This window comes from Ictalurus furcatus, chromosome 3 (genome assembly GCF_023375685.1).
Source record: "Ictalurus furcatus strain D&B chromosome 3, Billie_1.0, whole genome shotgun sequence".
Lineage (NCBI taxonomy): Eukaryota > Metazoa > Chordata > Actinopteri > Siluriformes > Ictaluridae > Ictalurus > Ictalurus furcatus.
The window spans coordinates 16,443,770-16,462,242 of NC_071257.1; the positions used below are offsets into that span (position 1 = coordinate 16,443,770).

Below are 18,473 nucleotides of genomic sequence, written 5' to 3' on the forward strand. Positions count from 1 at the left end.
AGTTAATGTCCTTTTAAAATAAATATGATATCTGCGCGACCGATCTGAAGGTTGGGAGTTTTGCTTTTTATTTTTTTCACGGGTGAATACCTTCTTCTCACTTTTCTCAAAGGAGTAGAGTTGCAAAACGGAGCGAAGTGCTCTCATCAATAGTACAACACTAACATGCGTTACACAAAAATTATAAAGATAAATCCAAGACGAAACAACTCGCAACGAAGCACTTTACCTGCTTTTATAACGCTACAGCGCTCCGAAAGGGAAACAAACATAAAAAAAAAACCCAACACACCTTTTTTTTTTATGAACATCCTTTTGTTTTTGCTTGATAGCTAATATATTTGTATTTCCAGAACTGAACTGTACATTTAGATAGGCTTACTAACGTTAAGTGTTATAATTTAGCTTCTGCCTGTAATGTTCTCGCAACCCGCAGCCTGCACTCTTTTCTGCTGCGTGTGCACTCTCCAAAACTTCCGCCTGTGGGAGGAGCCAGGTGACGCAGCAGAGCGCGTGACTAGTCGCCTACAGTGATGGGGCGGGGCTAGCATACATTCACAGTCTTTTCATCTTAAAAGCATCATGAAAGCAGAGGATAGTTCATTAAGCATATAAATAACCAAAAATAACTACGAATGTGGGCCCTACACAAAAACCCTTAGTGAAAATGGCATAAAAATACAATTAAATGAAATAAGTGATATTCTGAATTCGAACATTCAGAATTTTATTTCAAACACAAAAAAGTTTTGTGCATTTTTTTTTTGTACAAAACACTGGTTTCAAAATTGTTGTCACCATTACAATTAAATTTTATATCCTTGTTCTGGAAGAGAATAAAACACTGAGTCACTTCCTGCAATGTACAAAGGTTGGAAACACATGTAGATGGATCTTGGTCCACTCCTCCATGCAGAATATTTTGACCTCCTTTATATTCTTAGATTGTTCATGTGAATTTCCATCTTCAGTTCAGAACACCGATTTTTAGTACGGTTCAAACCCAGAGACTGAAATGGACATTGCATAAACACTGATTTTGTGTTTCTGTGTTGATTTGGAAGTATATTTGACTCATAATGTTGTTGTAAGCTCTATGTATGGCCAAGTCTGAACCCCCTGGTAGAGGTAACCAGGTTCTGGTACTCAGCAGAATTCATGATGCCATCTGTTTTCACAAAAGCCCCTGAACCACCACCAACAACCACAACCCCAAAGCCTTGATGATCCACCTACACATTTTACAGGTGCTTGTCCTTGTATTTGTCGCTAAACATGTTGCTGGTGTGCATTTAACAAAAAGTTTCATTTTACTGACTCTTATTAAAGTTCAGGCGCTACATTTTGTAAGGAAGGGATTTTTCATGCAGCATTTCCAACGAGCTTTTTATTATTTAAAAGTTGCAGTAAACAGCTGATTTTGAAACTGGCTCAACAAAACTGTGCAATTCTAAAACAATGATTTTGTACCATTCCCCTCAGTGTGTCCATAATTCTGATTCTTAGACAATTGTGATTAATGGAATTGTTAATTATAATTTTTTTTTATAACTGTCTTGTGCAGGTCAGCAGTCATCTATCCATCTGTGTTCTTTGAATTTTCCATTGGTAATGGGTGACAAAGTTTGTGTTTGAAATTGTGTACTGTGACAGTACCTACTGCATTACATTCAGTACCTACTGCTCAGCTGTCGATACAGTATGTTCTAATCAGTATAAGTGTGTAACATGAATACAATACGGATGTACTATCATCTTGGCATTGTGATGTGACCTACAACTTAAAAAAAGCAGATGCTCTGCCTTAATTTTTTTATTCTGACAGCTCTTCTGCACCAGTCCCACTGCCTTATGGGATACTGCAGTGTGCATTGGTTCCATATGGCAGAATCGCGGTGGACGCAGTAGGTTATCCGGGTATTTCTCAGCTACTGTTTTATGAATACTGAGAATTGGGACATACTACTGCTTCGGCATACTACTTTTCAGTACTACTGTATAGTAGGGTAGTAGGGATATTCAGATGCAGCCGAAGAGAATATACATGTGTGCAACCTCATATTTATACCCCAGGGAAACAGGCCAGTTCCTTGTTTTGTGTGTATGTGTGTGTGTGTGTGTGTGTGTGTGTATGTGTGTGTGTGTGTGTGTTAGAGCAAAGATACATAGTGGAAAATTTGAATTAGTGTGTGTACTGTCTTATATATTTAGTGCTATTTAGGTCTAGTGGAACACACACACACTTTGTCTTGTGAGGAGCTTCAAGTGACAATTATTAATACAGCTAATTAATGCTATGCAACAATAACAACACAGCCCCAGCCCAACCAGCACCAGCACCACCAACAAACAACAAAAAATTGATAACTATGATGTAATTTACTTTGTCACTGAATTATTATTATTATTATTATTATTATTATTATTATTATTATTATTATGTTGCATGTATAGGATTTGTATTTGGTTAGACTTCTTCCAATTCTCCTACAAAAACTGGATACAGCAGTTTACACTCTACAGGTTAAATCCTAGTCTAATAGCTAGACTCCTGTAGGCGCAGCTCTCAACGTTTGACTCATGTTTGGTCTATTACTGCTACTCTAATAACCGGACATTTTTATTTTCAACGAGACGCACTTTCGTATGAAAGAAATTGCTTACTCTGTGGATAGATGTCCGCATGTAGCAGTACATCATGTGCAGCAGAGACACATGAGCTGTAGCGCATGAAAACGCACGCTGCCGTTTTGTGGCTTGAACAGTGGCGCGCGCTTCCTTCTCAGATCAGCTGACTCCCAGTATGCGGAAGAAGTAAATTAGAAACATTAGCTGCGGACAAAGCAGGGTTTTTTTTTAAAAAACAAAAAAACAAAAACGTTGCAGTTTAGAAAATCCAAAGTTTCCAGGAGTGAAAGTGTAAACGTGTAGCAGGTTTTGTAGCAGGTCTGTTGTTGACATTGTACACGTTTGTGAGCTGTCAGCGAGCTGGAATGGCACACAGCGAGTCAGGGGTTGTTGTGAATGGAACTCAGGTGAGTAGAAGACAGAAGTTCTGGCACTGCAGAGAAACTGCGTTTCTGTTGAATAACAGGACGATTTACGGCGTTGCATGGCTTTTTACAAAAACTTATTAACTACTTTCATTGCCATCAAGTAATAAACAGTGACATGTTATTAAACAAGAGACTATTAAAAACAGTAGGCGGAGTTTCATGCGATTGCAGATGAGCTTTCAGGTACAGCAGTAGGTCTGTTCTGAGATGAGTTTGTTTTTTACTCTGTATAATATAAATCTATTAGTTGCTCACGTTAAAGCAAACATATTCTTATATTGAGAGGTTATATAGATTATAGATCAGTTTCTCCCCCTTGTCATTATTTTATTCTTGAATTGAAGGTGTCCTACATTGGACATGATTGTGAGCTCGTCCCAGAGTTTCTTGCAGCTAATTATGGAAGCTCTGCAAAACGACTAGATCTTAGCTTCAACCAACTCAGGTAAGGTGTCTATACCACCAACGCCAACATTAAACACCTAATGCATTAAGGGACTATGACTCAGATAGTCTGAAGTTGCTTGCTGTGACATTACCAGGTTAAAAGGTGAAGCCGCACTGCCATGACAAGTGTCACTTGCTGTCTAGACACTTGGATGCTGAAGTTTAACCGAGGAGCTGAATGTATTGTTTGAGTGTTTCTTGAACCTCCATGTTATTCTCTGTTTGGTGCTGGTTTCTAACTTCACTGCAAGATGTCCCTTGTATTCCACACTTCTGCTTCGTTATTGCTCTGGCATTACACCATTTCTGTGGTTAACACTTTGCAAGTGCAATTTTATTGCATTCATTTCTTTTGAAATTCTTGACTCTGCCTGTATATCTATCTATCTATCTGTCTATCTATCCATCTATCTATCTATCTATGTATCCATCCCCCCATCCATCTGTCTGTCTGTCCGTCCATCCTTCTGTCAGAAAAGTTTTAGATAAAAAATATTGCTAGGGTGGTACCCTCAGGGGTACATGTGTGTACCTTTTAATATACTGTATCTTCCGCCTGGAAACATGGACAGAGTGTACCTTTAAAAATGATTTGAGATAATGAAAAATGGAGTATAATTTGTTTGTAGAGTAAACCTTTAAAGATACTAAAATTGCAAAATGTGTAATATTGAGAGTACCACTGCAGTGACAAGGAAATGTACAGTTTAGAAGTAGTACCCAATGTATAGTTAAGTACCTTGTTTTATCTATCTATCTATCTATCTATCTATCAGACAGAATACTTATGAGTTTTTGCCCAAATGACAGCACCGTCACAGGATATGAAACATTTGACTCAGTTTACCTGCTGTGCATGTAGACACAATTTTGAATTAAGTGCAATTTAATATCTGCATTACGTGCATTATGCGGTTTGGAATGTCATCGTGGCATCAAAGAGCCTGGGCTCGGCGCTGGCATGCTGTGGCTGTATGAAAGGTCTGATCAATAAATGTGACATGTTAATGCCGAGCAAATAGAATAAAAGATTCCTTTGACAGGATATGAAGAAGCACCTTGTGGCAGGCGGGGAGGCGAATGCCATTTCACCAGCAGGACTAGCAAAGTTGATCTGACAACTAAAAGAGGAGAGATGATGGTTATAAGGTGCTTTTGTTTCAGACTTCTTTTCTTGACCTGTCAGGCCTTGAAGGACTCTGAATGGGCCTCTCTTTGTCATGTGAAAATTGTCATCTTGAGGCAGTTATCTGTGCTGAAAATGTGGATTCTTCCGTTTAATTGATTCGCCTTGCGCTCAAGACTGTCAGATTAATAATTGTTAAACCCTGTGCTGCTTCAGCGTGTCGTGCAGAAATATGCGCTTATCAGTGCATTAATATTCCTAATGAGCCTGAGTGGCTTACCAGCATTGGGTAAAATCAGAGTTTTTGTTTTCATTTGCTGGAAATACTACAAGCAAAGCATGCACTGTGTGAATTTGGACACTGTCTTAACAGAACTCATCTTCCTTATGCTGATGATACACTTTTTTGGATAGAGACAAATAAATGTGGGTTTTGGTTTTTATAAGAGCGCATTGCTATTTTCCATTTCACCTAAACCATTATCCTACTATTTGAACATCATGTAAAGTTTCACTATCCTATGAATGCCACAAACACTTAAATGTAGAAAGAGGAGACAGAGAGACTGTACTATACTTCTGCTGGGAATTCAGCCTGTAGAACTCTTGTTGCTTTTGTTCAGTCGTTATTTCATTTTGATTCAGGCTACACTGAACGGTACTTTTGGACACACCAAGTTATATAAGTTACAACACACACACACACACACACACACACACATACATATATATATATATATATATATATATATATATATATATATATATATATATATATATATATATATATATATATAAATATATAGTTGACCCCAGCCACAAAAAGAGAGCATTGTCTCCTTTTGGAGGTTGGAGTTAAGTGTGAACATTTGTAATTGTAATTCGGCATGCAGACAGGCATGTGATCACAATCAGGAAATGCGGTATATGAAACTTGCTCTTTGTAATGTGCAGACAAAGCTGTCAGTGTGAACATGTATTAAACGGAAAAGGCCTAACATCCATCCATCCATCCATCCATCCATCCATCCATTTTCTGTAATGCTTATCCTACACAGGGTCACGGAGGAGCCTGAAACCTTTCCCAGGAGAGTTTGGGTACAAGGTGGAGACACCCTGGATGGGGTGCCAACCCATTGCAGGGCACAATCATGCACACACTTGCACACCCATGGACAATTTGAAATGCCAGTCAGCCTACAACCTACAATCTTTGGGCTGGGGGTGGAAACCAGAGTACCCGGAGGAAACCCCCTGAAGCACGTGGAGAACATGCAACCTCCATGCATACAGGGCAGAGGAGGGAATTGAACCCAACGTGCGAAGCAAATGTGCTAACCACTAAGCCACCGTGCCCCCTGTAGTTCTCATAATATTTTCCCCCTCTTTTACTTAGTGTGTCAGTGTAGCACTCAGACTGAAGAGAATGGTGTCAAAGTCTGTTCCTGTTTGGATGCATATGATATCACATTCAGTTTATCAGACCGTTTCACATGATGCTATTTGCCAAGGGTTAACATTAAACAGGCATGATGGTGAGGCAGCACCTGTCCAAAGCCAAAGTGCAGAGAACTAGCAGATGATGGGCTCGGGAGGTAATCCCAAGATGGGGTTCAGGAGCAACCTGTCATATAGCATAATGCTGTGGGTTATTGGATGCTGAAAACAGAGAAGATCTTATTTTCTTGTCTAGTCCTGTCCAGATGATCTGCAAGCAGGATGCATCTCAGCCACAGAGGCTCGATGGCCACTCTGTCATCAGAACTGGCTCGGATAACTTGCTCAGATATAAGCTTGGATCAACAGTCAGGTTGGAGGATCATACATGCCTGGGGAATCTGTGAGCACATCACGGTTATGAGTGCCTGGTTCCTGTAATCAGGGACTATTAAAAGACAAAGGGTAGTGAGGAGACACGGTATCTTTTGATCAATGTTGTGTTCTCGTTGAGTCGCAGGCCAAAAATATAAAACATTTAAATATGTTAACTTCATTGCATGAAATTGCATCATGATGTGCTTCGATGAGCACATCAAGTTGTGCAGTTTGGGTTTCTTTGTTGTTACAAGCACCAACAAAAGTTATGGGTTAAGTTATATGGGTTTTCTGTTATATGGGTTTTCTGGAACCAAGGACTGGGTCTAAGCCATGTACTGGTTTTTTTCATAGTCTGTGTTAGCACAGTTTTTATAGTGAGCCTGTTCAGGATTGCGCTGGAACTGGAGTCTGTTCCTGGAACCTCTGGTTATGAGACGGGAATACGTCCCGGTGAGATAACAGTCACTCTCAGGGAACCATGCACATACACATTCACACACTCGTTCTCACCAGGGGTAAAGTATACTGCGTTCAACTTGCCTCACAAATGGGAAATTGGAATTACGTCATTTTCGACCTCTGTGCATTTGAGCTACAAATTGGGGAAAACCACAGATGCCTCCATGTTTGTCTTTTGTTAACAACAAAGCTAGCTATATGCGATGAATGATGTATATTTACCTCCACAAAACACTGAACTGTATAGTCAATGTTTGATTTAACAAGCAAATATGTCTTTGTAGATTGATCTATAGCAAAGTGAAAAGTGCTGCTTTGTTCCCTGTTGATGCTGTGAGCAGCCATGTTGATTTGATGTCACTTGTTGAGGAGTCAGATTAAACCAGTGATATAGGGCATAGTGACAAGCTGTTGTTTGTTACATCTATTATATTTAATATTTTACCAGTTGATTTAGTTGATTTACCAGTTGATCTCTCGGAATGAGAGCATCAGATTTTATTGATTGGTAGGTTTAGTTGCTGCTGAGTGAGTAAGAATACTGATAGACATGGACAGACATAGAGAAGTAGAGAACCGTGTTGCTGCTGCACAGGGTACTGAAGGAGGAACTCCACTGTAGCAGATCTTTACGGTGGTGCTGTGGAGGCGCAGGGTAGGATGCGCAATCTCCTAGCATGTCTCCAAGACAGTCGGGATCATAAAGGGTTACATGGACGTATAGAGTTTCATGGCTGAACTAGACATTTATGTAATGCCGTTGTCAACCCCAAGGTCATTTTACAGTTTGAAAAGACAAATGCACATTAAAAAAATATTATATAATAAATAATATAATTCGTTTAATAAATACTAAACCAACAAATGAACAAACAAAACAAACTAACTGCAGAGTAATATGTTGAGGTGGCATTCTAGTGGCCTGGCTGATCTCATACATGATGGCTAACATAGCTATGGCCAAACACAGTGCACATAGTCACAGTGCCAACAAGCATCACCATGCCAGTGATCTATGAACAGCAGAGCCGCATAAGTTCTATAAGCACAATGCAGCACAGAGAGTCGAGCAACGACAGCACCAAACAGCACAAGTTGAAACCTCCTTGCCATGTATAAATGCAACAGAGAGGGTAAAAGTGCTCAGGTGCTGCGCAATTTAACTTAATACAAAAAAAACAATAGCAGAATTTCAACATCTATCTGTCTGTCTGTGACATTCCTGTTTCACTGCATTATGTCTGTTCTCTAATTTACATACTGGTAGGAAATATAAATATTATAATATGGATTGCATATATGAAAATGTCGTTAAATGTTTGTTATAGTCTTGTAGTCCTTAAACCGAATCTTTAACCAGGGACTATAGAATTGGTTTGGAATTCTATAATTGAGTGAAGTTAATTTTATATATATTTTTAGAATTTCACCTCCTGCAGCCTCAGAAGCACTTTGCTTGCCCAGCTGATGAAGGACATTTTTCTATAACTTTTTTTTTTTTGGAAACTTTGTGTACTACACGTAACCTTCACCATATCACCAATCTGTACTAAAGTACACAGCAGTTGTTTCCTGGATCTGCATGTACAGTATGTTAGCAAGAAAGCCTGTACAGTTTAAAGACTAATCAAATATGCTAACTTTAAGTGTCAGTGGCCTGTCATAATAAGATGTATGTAGTCAGATGAAAGGAGAGTAAGGAGACAAAGTGTGGCATCTGGTTACAGTGAGAAATGAAATAAAACCCGTGTACGGACTGTCAGCAGTGTCGTTTTATATTCATATCTAAAGCACATTATGATATTACTCTGCAGCTTATGCCTCACTCAACTGTCTCTCTTCATTCGTCATGAATAACACTGTAATTCTTTCAAGCCCTTGCATTTCGACATCAGAAGCATCCTGTTAATTGACAAATGAGAGTCAGCGGTATGAAGTGCTCCCTCTCCATCAAAGTTAGGTGGAATGGTGCCGTTATTGGCACAAGTCAGGAAGAGGCATCGCTCAGCACCAAAACGAGAAGTGACAAAGGAAGAAGGGGCTGTCATTGTCCTGTGGGTATGCTCAATCTGCAACAATACCAGTATGCAGATAAAATGTCAGTTAAAAGAGTGTGAGGGGGAGAAACTGTCGGAATGAGGTCTTCAAATCACTTAGCTGAGAAAGGGAGTGGAAATTGATGCTTGAGCAGAAATGAGAATTTTCCATATCTGATCTATCAAGCTTACTTAGCACTAATATTTGGAAGCAGCCTTGAATATCTCTCTTGTATTAGGAAATATGCAATGTTCTTTAAGCTTAACTGGCTTATAAGACAGCATCTTCTAGTTTGAATGCATAATGTATGCATTTTCATTTGGAGCACAGCTTTTATCAATCAACTAGGCAATGATAAAACACATTTAATTTATCTGAACAAATTGTAACACAGTGATTTCTTCAAGCAGTGACGAGCTGACAGGACGGGTAGTAATAATAATAATACAGACTTCTTTTAGATGCATTATTCTTGACAAGTTTGTTCCTGGCTGTTTTGTTAATGGAAATTTTTTGTTTGCCTCTTGCGCACAATCATTTAAGACGTGACACAATTAGGTTAAAAAAAAAAACCAACAACTATTATATACTGGTATTTCAAGAAAACACGAGAGGAAATGAAAAGAATAAATATCACCACGTTTACAGTGTCTTGGGATCACAGAGTGACAGCATTTGTTGGGAAAAGTTGACTGACAGGGAACAAGAGTGTTTTTATATTTTTACTTATCCGATAAATTCATTTCCCCCTGCTGTTACCACATATAATATAGAGAATAGGATCTCTGAGATTGCTGCAAGCTTGTTCTTGACCTCAGCGATACATCTTAAGGAAGTTATTCATTTTCATATAATCTCTTGCTTTTATATATTGTTTATAAATTCATTCTATAGCATATTTTCTCTTTCCCTTTTATTATTATTATTATTATTATTATTATTATTATTATTATTATTATCATCCATCCATCCATCCATTTTCTGTACCGCTTATCCTACACGGGGTGGCAGGGAACCTGGAGCTTATCCCAGGGGTCTCCGGGCACAAGGTGGGGTACACGCTGGATGGGGTGTCAACCCATCGCAGGGCACAATCACACTACAGACAATTTAGAGATGCCAATCAACCTATAACTCATTGGACTGGGGGGAGAAACTGGAGTGCCCAGTGGAAACCTCTGAAGCATAAGGAGAACATGCAAACTCAACACACTTAGGGTGGAGGTGGGAATCCAACTCCCAACCCCAGAGGTGCGAGGCAAATGTGCTAACCTCTAAGCCACCGTGCCCCCTATTATTATTATTATTATTATTATTATTATTATTATTATTCATCCGTTCTCTATATTGCTTATTATACACAGGGTAGTGGGGGAGCCTTAACTCAGGGAACACCCTGGACGTGGTGCCAACCAATCACAGGGCACAATCGCACACACACACTAACCACTAAGCCACCGTGCCCCCATTATTATTATTATTATTATTATTTAATAGTATTACTTGTCTACATATCTTGTACTAGTTTACCTAATTCTCATTAGAAACAGGACTGTAATCCATGTGCATGAGGCAGTGCAAAATGCTGCTGCAGAGTGGCCTTTGCCAAAACAGATGGTCTAAGCAACAACAAGGAAAGATCATCAAGTCCCACCAGATTAGTTTTGAAAAGTTCTTGCAGGCAAGTCATACACTCTGTGTTTGAGTAAAATTATTTTTTATCTGATGAAACATGCTGTAGCCAAATTGAAGCAACATGGTCTTTACTGGGAATTCTCTCCGTCCTAGTACCGCTGAGAGGATTCCAAAACATAGCTGTCAATCCACTGAATGTAGTAAATTGACTTAACTAGATGTTTATAACTTTGCCATGACTGTAGTAAGCAGTTACTTAACTAACCCTTTAATGAAGTTGCTATACTGTGTAAAGCTCTAGTGTATCCTCTTGGACATTATTTCGAGGGTACAAACCTGTGTGCGTTTCAAATGGTGTGAATTTAGCCCATGAATCATCATAACACTAAGTCACATCATAACATCTGAGTCATGTGAAAAGTATGAGAATATAAAAGGTTGTATGTTGTTTTCTTCCATAAGACTGTCTTCATTAATTATTATGAGTTATACAAGGTTCCAGACCATTCAAAAGGGGTTACAAACTCCTTTGCAAAATTTTTCACTGTATTGAGCATGTCTGAAGGAATAAGAGACAAAACATATGGACAACTGAGGCGATAAAGTAAATTACTATTGCTTCTGACATTGTGCAGCTCTGAAATAATTTCTAAATATTGTGTCAGTATATGTAGGGTATAAAGCATTGAGTAGTCAGATCCAAAAATGTCCTCAGTATGTGTATGATTTTATAGTTATACAGAGCTCTAGAGAGGTAGGCCTTATCCTGCCAGCACCATCTCTGTGGTATAGTTCCCTCCAACAATATGGCATAAATCATGGTTTTATTGTTACAATGCAGCAAAAGACCCCCGATGGCAAAAGAATTGTCTTTAAATCACCAGCAGCATTACCATCAGCCAAATCTTCTTCCAAACTACTGTACTGTACTGTCTGCTCCCAGCAAATCCTACGCAGTCGGTGTTGAATAGAACCAAACATCTTTATGTTCTCTTTTTGTTATAATTATATATATATATATATATATATATATATATATATATATATATATATATATATATATATATATATATATATATTGGGCATGAATGCCATTCCCTTTATAACTGCATCTCGATTTTTATTGTATATCCCAAGACTGATGGTGTGCCTATGACAGAGTGATTTACAGACCTTTAGTTTTCTGTGGCGCGGCTTTAGAGGGCAGAGCTGATGTGCAGCCAGCACTTTGGAGAGGTTGAATAAAAGTTGACATTTTATTGGCTTTAAGGAAGAGAGAATAGGAAGGCGAGTCACACACGCGAGACGGTAATAGTTTCTGTACTTTCGGATTTCTGAGTTCTGCCAACTGTCACATTGTTTCCCTTGAAACAAAGGAGAAATTTATTGGGTATTATTTAGAAACATGTCAGTGTTAATGACTACAGCTATGATTTCAATTATCACCCACTAAATATAGCTTAATTCACTGTGCCGGTGGACCTAATGAGTGAATCTGACATCATTTGTCAAGAATTCGATACCATTCCATTTTAATATTTTATGCTGATCGCTGGTTTCATTTTCCTCCCTCGCATTTGGCATGGCGGAAGGGCCTTGTCCCTCATGGATTGTTGTACCGTCAGCGTTATGTAGTTCAGAGTCTTCCCAGGGATATATTTTTTCCATTGACAGAAATCCAATTAGTTTTAGTACACAGTCTGGCTGAATAAAAAAGCCTCTTAAAACCTACAATATCTTTCCTTAGCGCTTTAGCAGAACACAAAGTCCGTGATGGATTTTTACAGCTTTGCCTGATCAGGTCCAGCATGGCTGACAAGCATTTTAGAAACCATTTAACCCCTCTTTCTCATTCTTTCAATGAAATGTATTCTTAATGCATAGATCATTATTGTAGTTCATTTTCAAACATTTATGTGTACATCTTAATTGTTTAAAAATGAAAAATACAAGCTCCGCCCGGGACCCAAGCTGCCCATGTCATCAAGGTGCTGAGTTAGAGAAGCACTAGCTGTCCGTGGATTTTTTCCAGCTGACGTCCACCATCAAGCACAGCCATCCCGCTGATTAATGATGTAAGCAACTCCGAGGTATGGAACTTATTAGTACTTTGAAGCGAAAAAGGGTCTGTCATTCTTTAACTTCCCCTGCACGCTTTCCAGTAGGGAAAAAAGTTCGCAGTTTGGAAATGGAACAAAGGAGTTTCCCCTCAGTGTTGCCCTCTGTGTGTGTTTGCTTCATGACACTTTGTCTCCCACAGCCTCTCCTGGAGAGACAGGCCTGAAAAGTGAAGACAGATACGCAGACGTTATCATGCCAAGACTTGTGGATTGTAGCTCTTTTGTGTGTTTTCAAGTTTTGGGTACAATTTCTCGAGCGGACGATATGATAAATGTTGACACTCTGTGAATTTATCCGACCACTATAAAACACACCATGAACCCTGTCATTAGGAATTTACTCTTCCAAATGCTCGTCATTATTAGGAAATATTTGCCAAAACATTTCGCAGATAGACGCTGCCCAGAATAATAAGTCTAGCCTCGATGTTTTGACTGCTGTTAAGCAGTGACGTGCCACCTGCAGAGTGATGAACTGGAGTGTACTGTCCAAATTGCTTGCTTTGCAAACGTGCACTGGCCCAGAGAGGAGCACATTTTTCCCCCCTGTGCAGAAGACCATAGAGGGTTTAAACAGCTGCTGCAGATTTTGAACACAGCTGCAGAACATTTCCCTTTGCTCACTTCAGAGTCATTCACAGGCATAGCACACCTCTGTTACTGCACTTAAAAAAAATAAAAAATAAATAAATCACAATCTTTCTATACTGAAAATACACTGTCAGTGTTGTTTCCATAATATCTTCACTATTAGTCTTTCCAACATTCAGAATTGTTTTTATTTATTATTTTTGTGCGTTGCGAGTGTGTTGTTATCAGCTTTCCGTACATTTTGATCCTTTTTTTTCCCCCCAGCAAGATATCTCCTTAGTTTGTCCTAGTATGAATAATTTTGTTTGGGTTTACAATAAACAACCATATTTACCTTACTGCTCTGTGAATCCAGACATTTGGTGACGCTTTTAAAGTGCTTTCCTCTCACTGCCTTTGGGTTTGAGCGAACAGTCATCTTTTATATCTGGGCCAGAGGGTTTTCGTAGCGCACCTGATAACTGGCTTCAAAACGCCTGGCAGATGAGGATGAGGAAGAGGAGGAAGATGAAGAGGCACTGGGATATTCTCCTGAGCATGCTCTTTACAGACAGACAGCCTCAACTGCCCCAACACAAGCTGCACTCGTCTGATCTGAGGAGCGTTTGTGTGTCAAATAAGATGAAAGCCTTTCAGGTGAAATCCCTTTACTGGCCCCTGCTGTAGAAGGCCTCATCGGAGCTACAGTGAAGGAAGAAATTTAACAGAGCAGCTATATAGAGTGTCTCTTTCTGTTTGCACTGGGTTTGGACAGAAGTGCATATTCATAGTTTTGTCATATACAGCACAGTGAAATGTTTAGACAGAACCCTCCTTAACGGCAAGCTTAAAAGTTGCATCGAGCTCACACTGAGCTTACAGCGAGCTGGGACATGCACCATGAGAACTAAGAGCGTTTCAAACTTTCATTTCTGCTGGAATGTGCAGCATGTGACTATGGATAAAAAAAAGGAACAAGGGCAGTATTTGAAGGCCAGCTATATTGATGTCTGTTTTTGTAACAAGCCCAAGCACTCATTTTAGAGCGTGGGTTTGAGTTTTGCAAAGACGTCTTGTGATGGTTGACTTAATGTCATTAAAATGTTCCACAGGCCTCCACAGAGACCGAGACTGTTCGGACTGAGACACACATCTGCCTCTTGTCCATGGGATATGACTCTCTATCCCTAGATATCCCCCTTTAGTAATAGATTGTAGATGACATGTTGAGTATTCGCTATTCTGTTATTATGTGCAAACAGATTTACATCCTAGTTGGCTTGTTTCTAATTTTTGTGTGTTCTCCTACTAACATTTTACCAGGGGTATCTTAATGAGAACGGATCGGAAGACTCTTTGACTATAGTTATTGTGTCCTCCTCTCTGATAAAGTATGTCGAGGATATTATAACTGAATGCCTGTTAGCACTTCAGGACTGAGAATTGGATGTTTTGACCCTGTGTTTGGGTTTATGCACAGTAGCGGTCTTCAGACAGAGCATGACTGGCTGTTCAGCGGGTTTGTGTTCTGTACTCTTTCCTCACCCTTAATTTGCTTTTACTGTGCCTGTCAATCAGCCCGAGAGGCAAATGTGGTCTTTATTGTCCTGTTTTGTGTGGATACTACAGTGCGTTTTATTCAGCGTGGTAGACTTCATGCTGTAGCCACACATGTACTGTCTTTGTCCAATGAGCCAGAGATAAAAATAACACAGTGCTGCTCTGTGCAGAGACAGTTGCAGACAGTCGGCTGTGTGTTATGAGTGTAGATCCTTCCATAGCCCAAGCAGGCAGGGCAGTTTAAATTAATTATTAGTTTTATAGCAGCCCCTCAGGCCGTGCTGAGACAGCTGAGCCCTAAAGGGGGCTAATCCGGCCCTGCTTTACAGAAAATCAATGCTGGCCTTTGGTGCTGGCATGCCATCCAGGTAGGGGGACACATGTCAGATAACTCCTGATTTTTTCATGAGGTGTATTTTGAAGTTGTAAAACCAATGGGAGGTAGCTGGAGGTGCTGAAAATGAAAGGAATATCCAGAAGTTAGCAAGGGTTGGCTGGATTTCTTGTTGAGTGGTCAGACAAGTGCTTCCAGAAATTTGAACTGAATGGAGTATACATAATGGAGTATATATATATATATATATATATATATATATATATATATATATATATATATATATATATATATATATATACGCCATGCAAATAGATTTACTAAAATTAGTGCTTTTTGTCAGGGAATAAGGCAGAACTATAATGATTGATTGACAAAAACTGTAAAGGTATGATAAAAATATTTAACGGTAAAAATATAAGAATGTGATTATTTCTTAATAAATCTTGATGATAATGGATACTTGAGACTTGAGACTTGTTTTTCCAATTTGTGCGTTAAACGTTGCCTTGACAAACTGCACGTTTACAGCTGCCAGATGAATTGTAACGTAGGAAATATAGCCATATGCAGTCTCTTCTGTTTTATTTCCCAAATTCGGTTTTAATCTTTTCCTATTTCATGGCTTTTTAAAACATATTAGTCCTCTGTAAGATCAGAAAGTATCATTTCAGTATAGGTTTTTAAATAAAGTTAAAATTCAAAGAGAGTAGATTATGTCATTATTTTGAACTGTTTTAGATTTTCGTCTATTTAAAAAAGTCAGAGTAAGATTATGCTGCTTATACTGCTTATACTGCTTTAATGAGCAGCATTTGCTTCCCTCCTTGTGCCTGCCTCTATGTTCTAACAGTGTGTGTCTTCACAAGTCATTGTGACTCTGAATTGTAGTTGTTGGTCTCCTGCTTAGCCCTAAACTTGCCACTGTGTTACTCATTCATTTAAAATATTTTTATTATTATTATTTTTACATTTGATTAATTAATGTATTTATTTATTTACAAAAACAAAGCCGTTACATCAGTGAGTGTAGCAGGTACAGCCCTGAGTGAACTAAACTAACAAAAGTATGTATTGATTATTGCTTGGATGTAATTCCCAATAGAGCCTCGCAGCTAACTAGCATGACTGTACATAAATGAATGTTGTAAAAGAAATCTACACAAAGGCTTCATAGTGAGACCTCTCAGGGGTTACAAAGTGCACGTTATTTTTTTGTCAGTGATGCTGATTTTTTACTGTCGCACAATCACTTACATTCGTGCGAATAAGAACAAGTATTTTAAATTAATAATGAATAGACTAAACAACTAAAACCTACCAGTTACAGTCTAATTTTATAAAGCATTCTAATTTACAAATAGATCAATGAAAAATAAGATGTGTGTGTGTCTGTCTGTCTGTCTCTCTCTCTCTCTCTCTCTATATATATATTTATATATATATATAGACACACAATTAAAAACTTATATATAGAAATAAATAATTATATACATAAGTATATATAAGTTAAATAAAGTAATACATTTATTTACCATTAAGATTGCATTTTTTAGAAATGTATTTATAGTTGATTATATAATTTTTCATACACATGGCCACATTTCAAACATTTTTAACATACAATTTTTCATTTAACAACAAAAAAATGACCAAAAACATACACAAAAAAAGATTTTTGCATGACACAAGCTGTTGCAGTTACAGCAGTTTTCTATGGTTGCACCATTTTGGTTGTGACATGATTTTCAGGGTTTTTTAAAAATTTAATTAACAGGCATGTACTTAGACCCTTGTAGAAACTCTTGTGCTCTTACACTGATTTATTTTGAAGAAGTAACATTATTATGATAATAACACGTTTTAGTGGATTTCCTAGGGCGTAGCCACCTGACTCTTTATATATATATATATATATATATATATATATATATATATATATATATATATATAATATTAGTACTTGGACTTGACCCATAACATGCTGGTTGCAGTAGATATCTCTCCATATACAGTAATAACAGGGTCCATTAAGGTCCCTTCTTTGATGTCTGTTTTGAAGTGCTCTTTGCAGTAAATGTTTTTCATGACTTCGTTTATGACCTTATAGGTGACTGCAGTAGGCATTCCCACCTTGATGTCTCCAGTGTAAGCTTCATCAATTCAGATTGTAGCGCACAGAAAGAAACATGCTAGTAAGAAATATGCATTGTACTACTGGCAGCTTAAGCGGTCGTGCTAATCATTTTACAGTTGCTAATATTTGCATGTATGTTTCATGTGGAGTAAAAAGGAAATTAATAGTAGTTTTCAGGCAGGGTAAACTGAAGATCAGATTTATTTTGAAATATATTAGTCTAACTTAGTAGGAGATGACTGACATCTTTAATAATATCTTGGTAGGTAGCTGTCGCTTGCTCAAGTTCCCAAGCAAGCGCTACCGAATGTTAGAGAAACTCCCCATGTCCAGTGACAAAGCTAGCTAATATGGGGGGGATATGTCAAAATGAGTCAAAAGAGTCAGTGAGTTAGTCATTTATCAGACAAGTTACTTTGTTTGCTTGTTACTTTCTTTATTGATTGAGTGATTTACTAGGGGTGGGTGTATACTGATATATTGAAAACTTTTACATTAGTTCATATAGTTATCATACGCAGTATGATTTGTCACACAGTTCCTGACGTAGTCAGCACCTACAGACAGTGATGACTAGTCATTATATTGAATAGCAGGGCTAAAACAATTTATATTACCTGTCACTAACTTCATGTTAGTAGTATGAAACTGAGTCTTAATAGTATGGGATCTCATCATGGGCATAAAACTATTACACATTAAACATACAAGTAGAAACCGTAAACACACACACACAGTAAACAGAAAAGCAAGCAGCACTTACAGTTACCTAGCTTTCTTTCAAACCAAGGAACACAAGACATTCTGTAGTTTGACATGAGTCATCAATAAAGTAATCCACCTGATTCATGTTTATTACACCAGCTATTTTGATGCACATGCCCCTTCTTAGTCACGCCTGATGACATATGGCTGTATCAGTGAATCAGACTTTAATAAATTACCACAATTTATTTAGTATGTAGGATACATTTCATTCTGTCATTTGACATTTGACTGGATGTGTGAATGTGCAGTATGGCCTCGGAAGAAATCAGCCCCAGCCTCTGCATTTTTCTTGACCACTGTTGGTGCTATTGTTCTTGGTTCCACAAAAGAAAAAAGAAGAAAAAAAAGGCAAAAGTAAAATTAAATACACTTAAAACTAATACAAGCAAAAAAAAGTTGGAATACA

General features: G+C 38.2%; 1 protein-coding gene across 2 annotated transcripts in view; it reads left to right on the top strand.

Annotated features, from left to right (window-relative positions):
• Positions 1-2,788: 2,788 nt before the first annotated feature.
• lrmda (leucine rich melanocyte differentiation associated) overlaps positions 2,789-18,473 on the top strand; it is a 261,688-nt gene continuing 246,003 nt past the window's right edge. The window contains exons 1-2 of one of the 2 annotated variants that reach the window (XM_053621089.1): positions 2,789-3,035; positions 3,401-3,501. In XM_053621089.1, coding sequence (XP_053477064.1) covers positions 2,994-3,035; positions 3,401-3,501 — 143 coding nt within the window. In that variant the 5' untranslated portion in view covers positions 2,789-2,993. The remainder of the gene's footprint in view (positions 3,036-3,400; positions 3,502-18,473) is intronic. The other variant, XM_053621090.1, reaches the window with a different exon arrangement.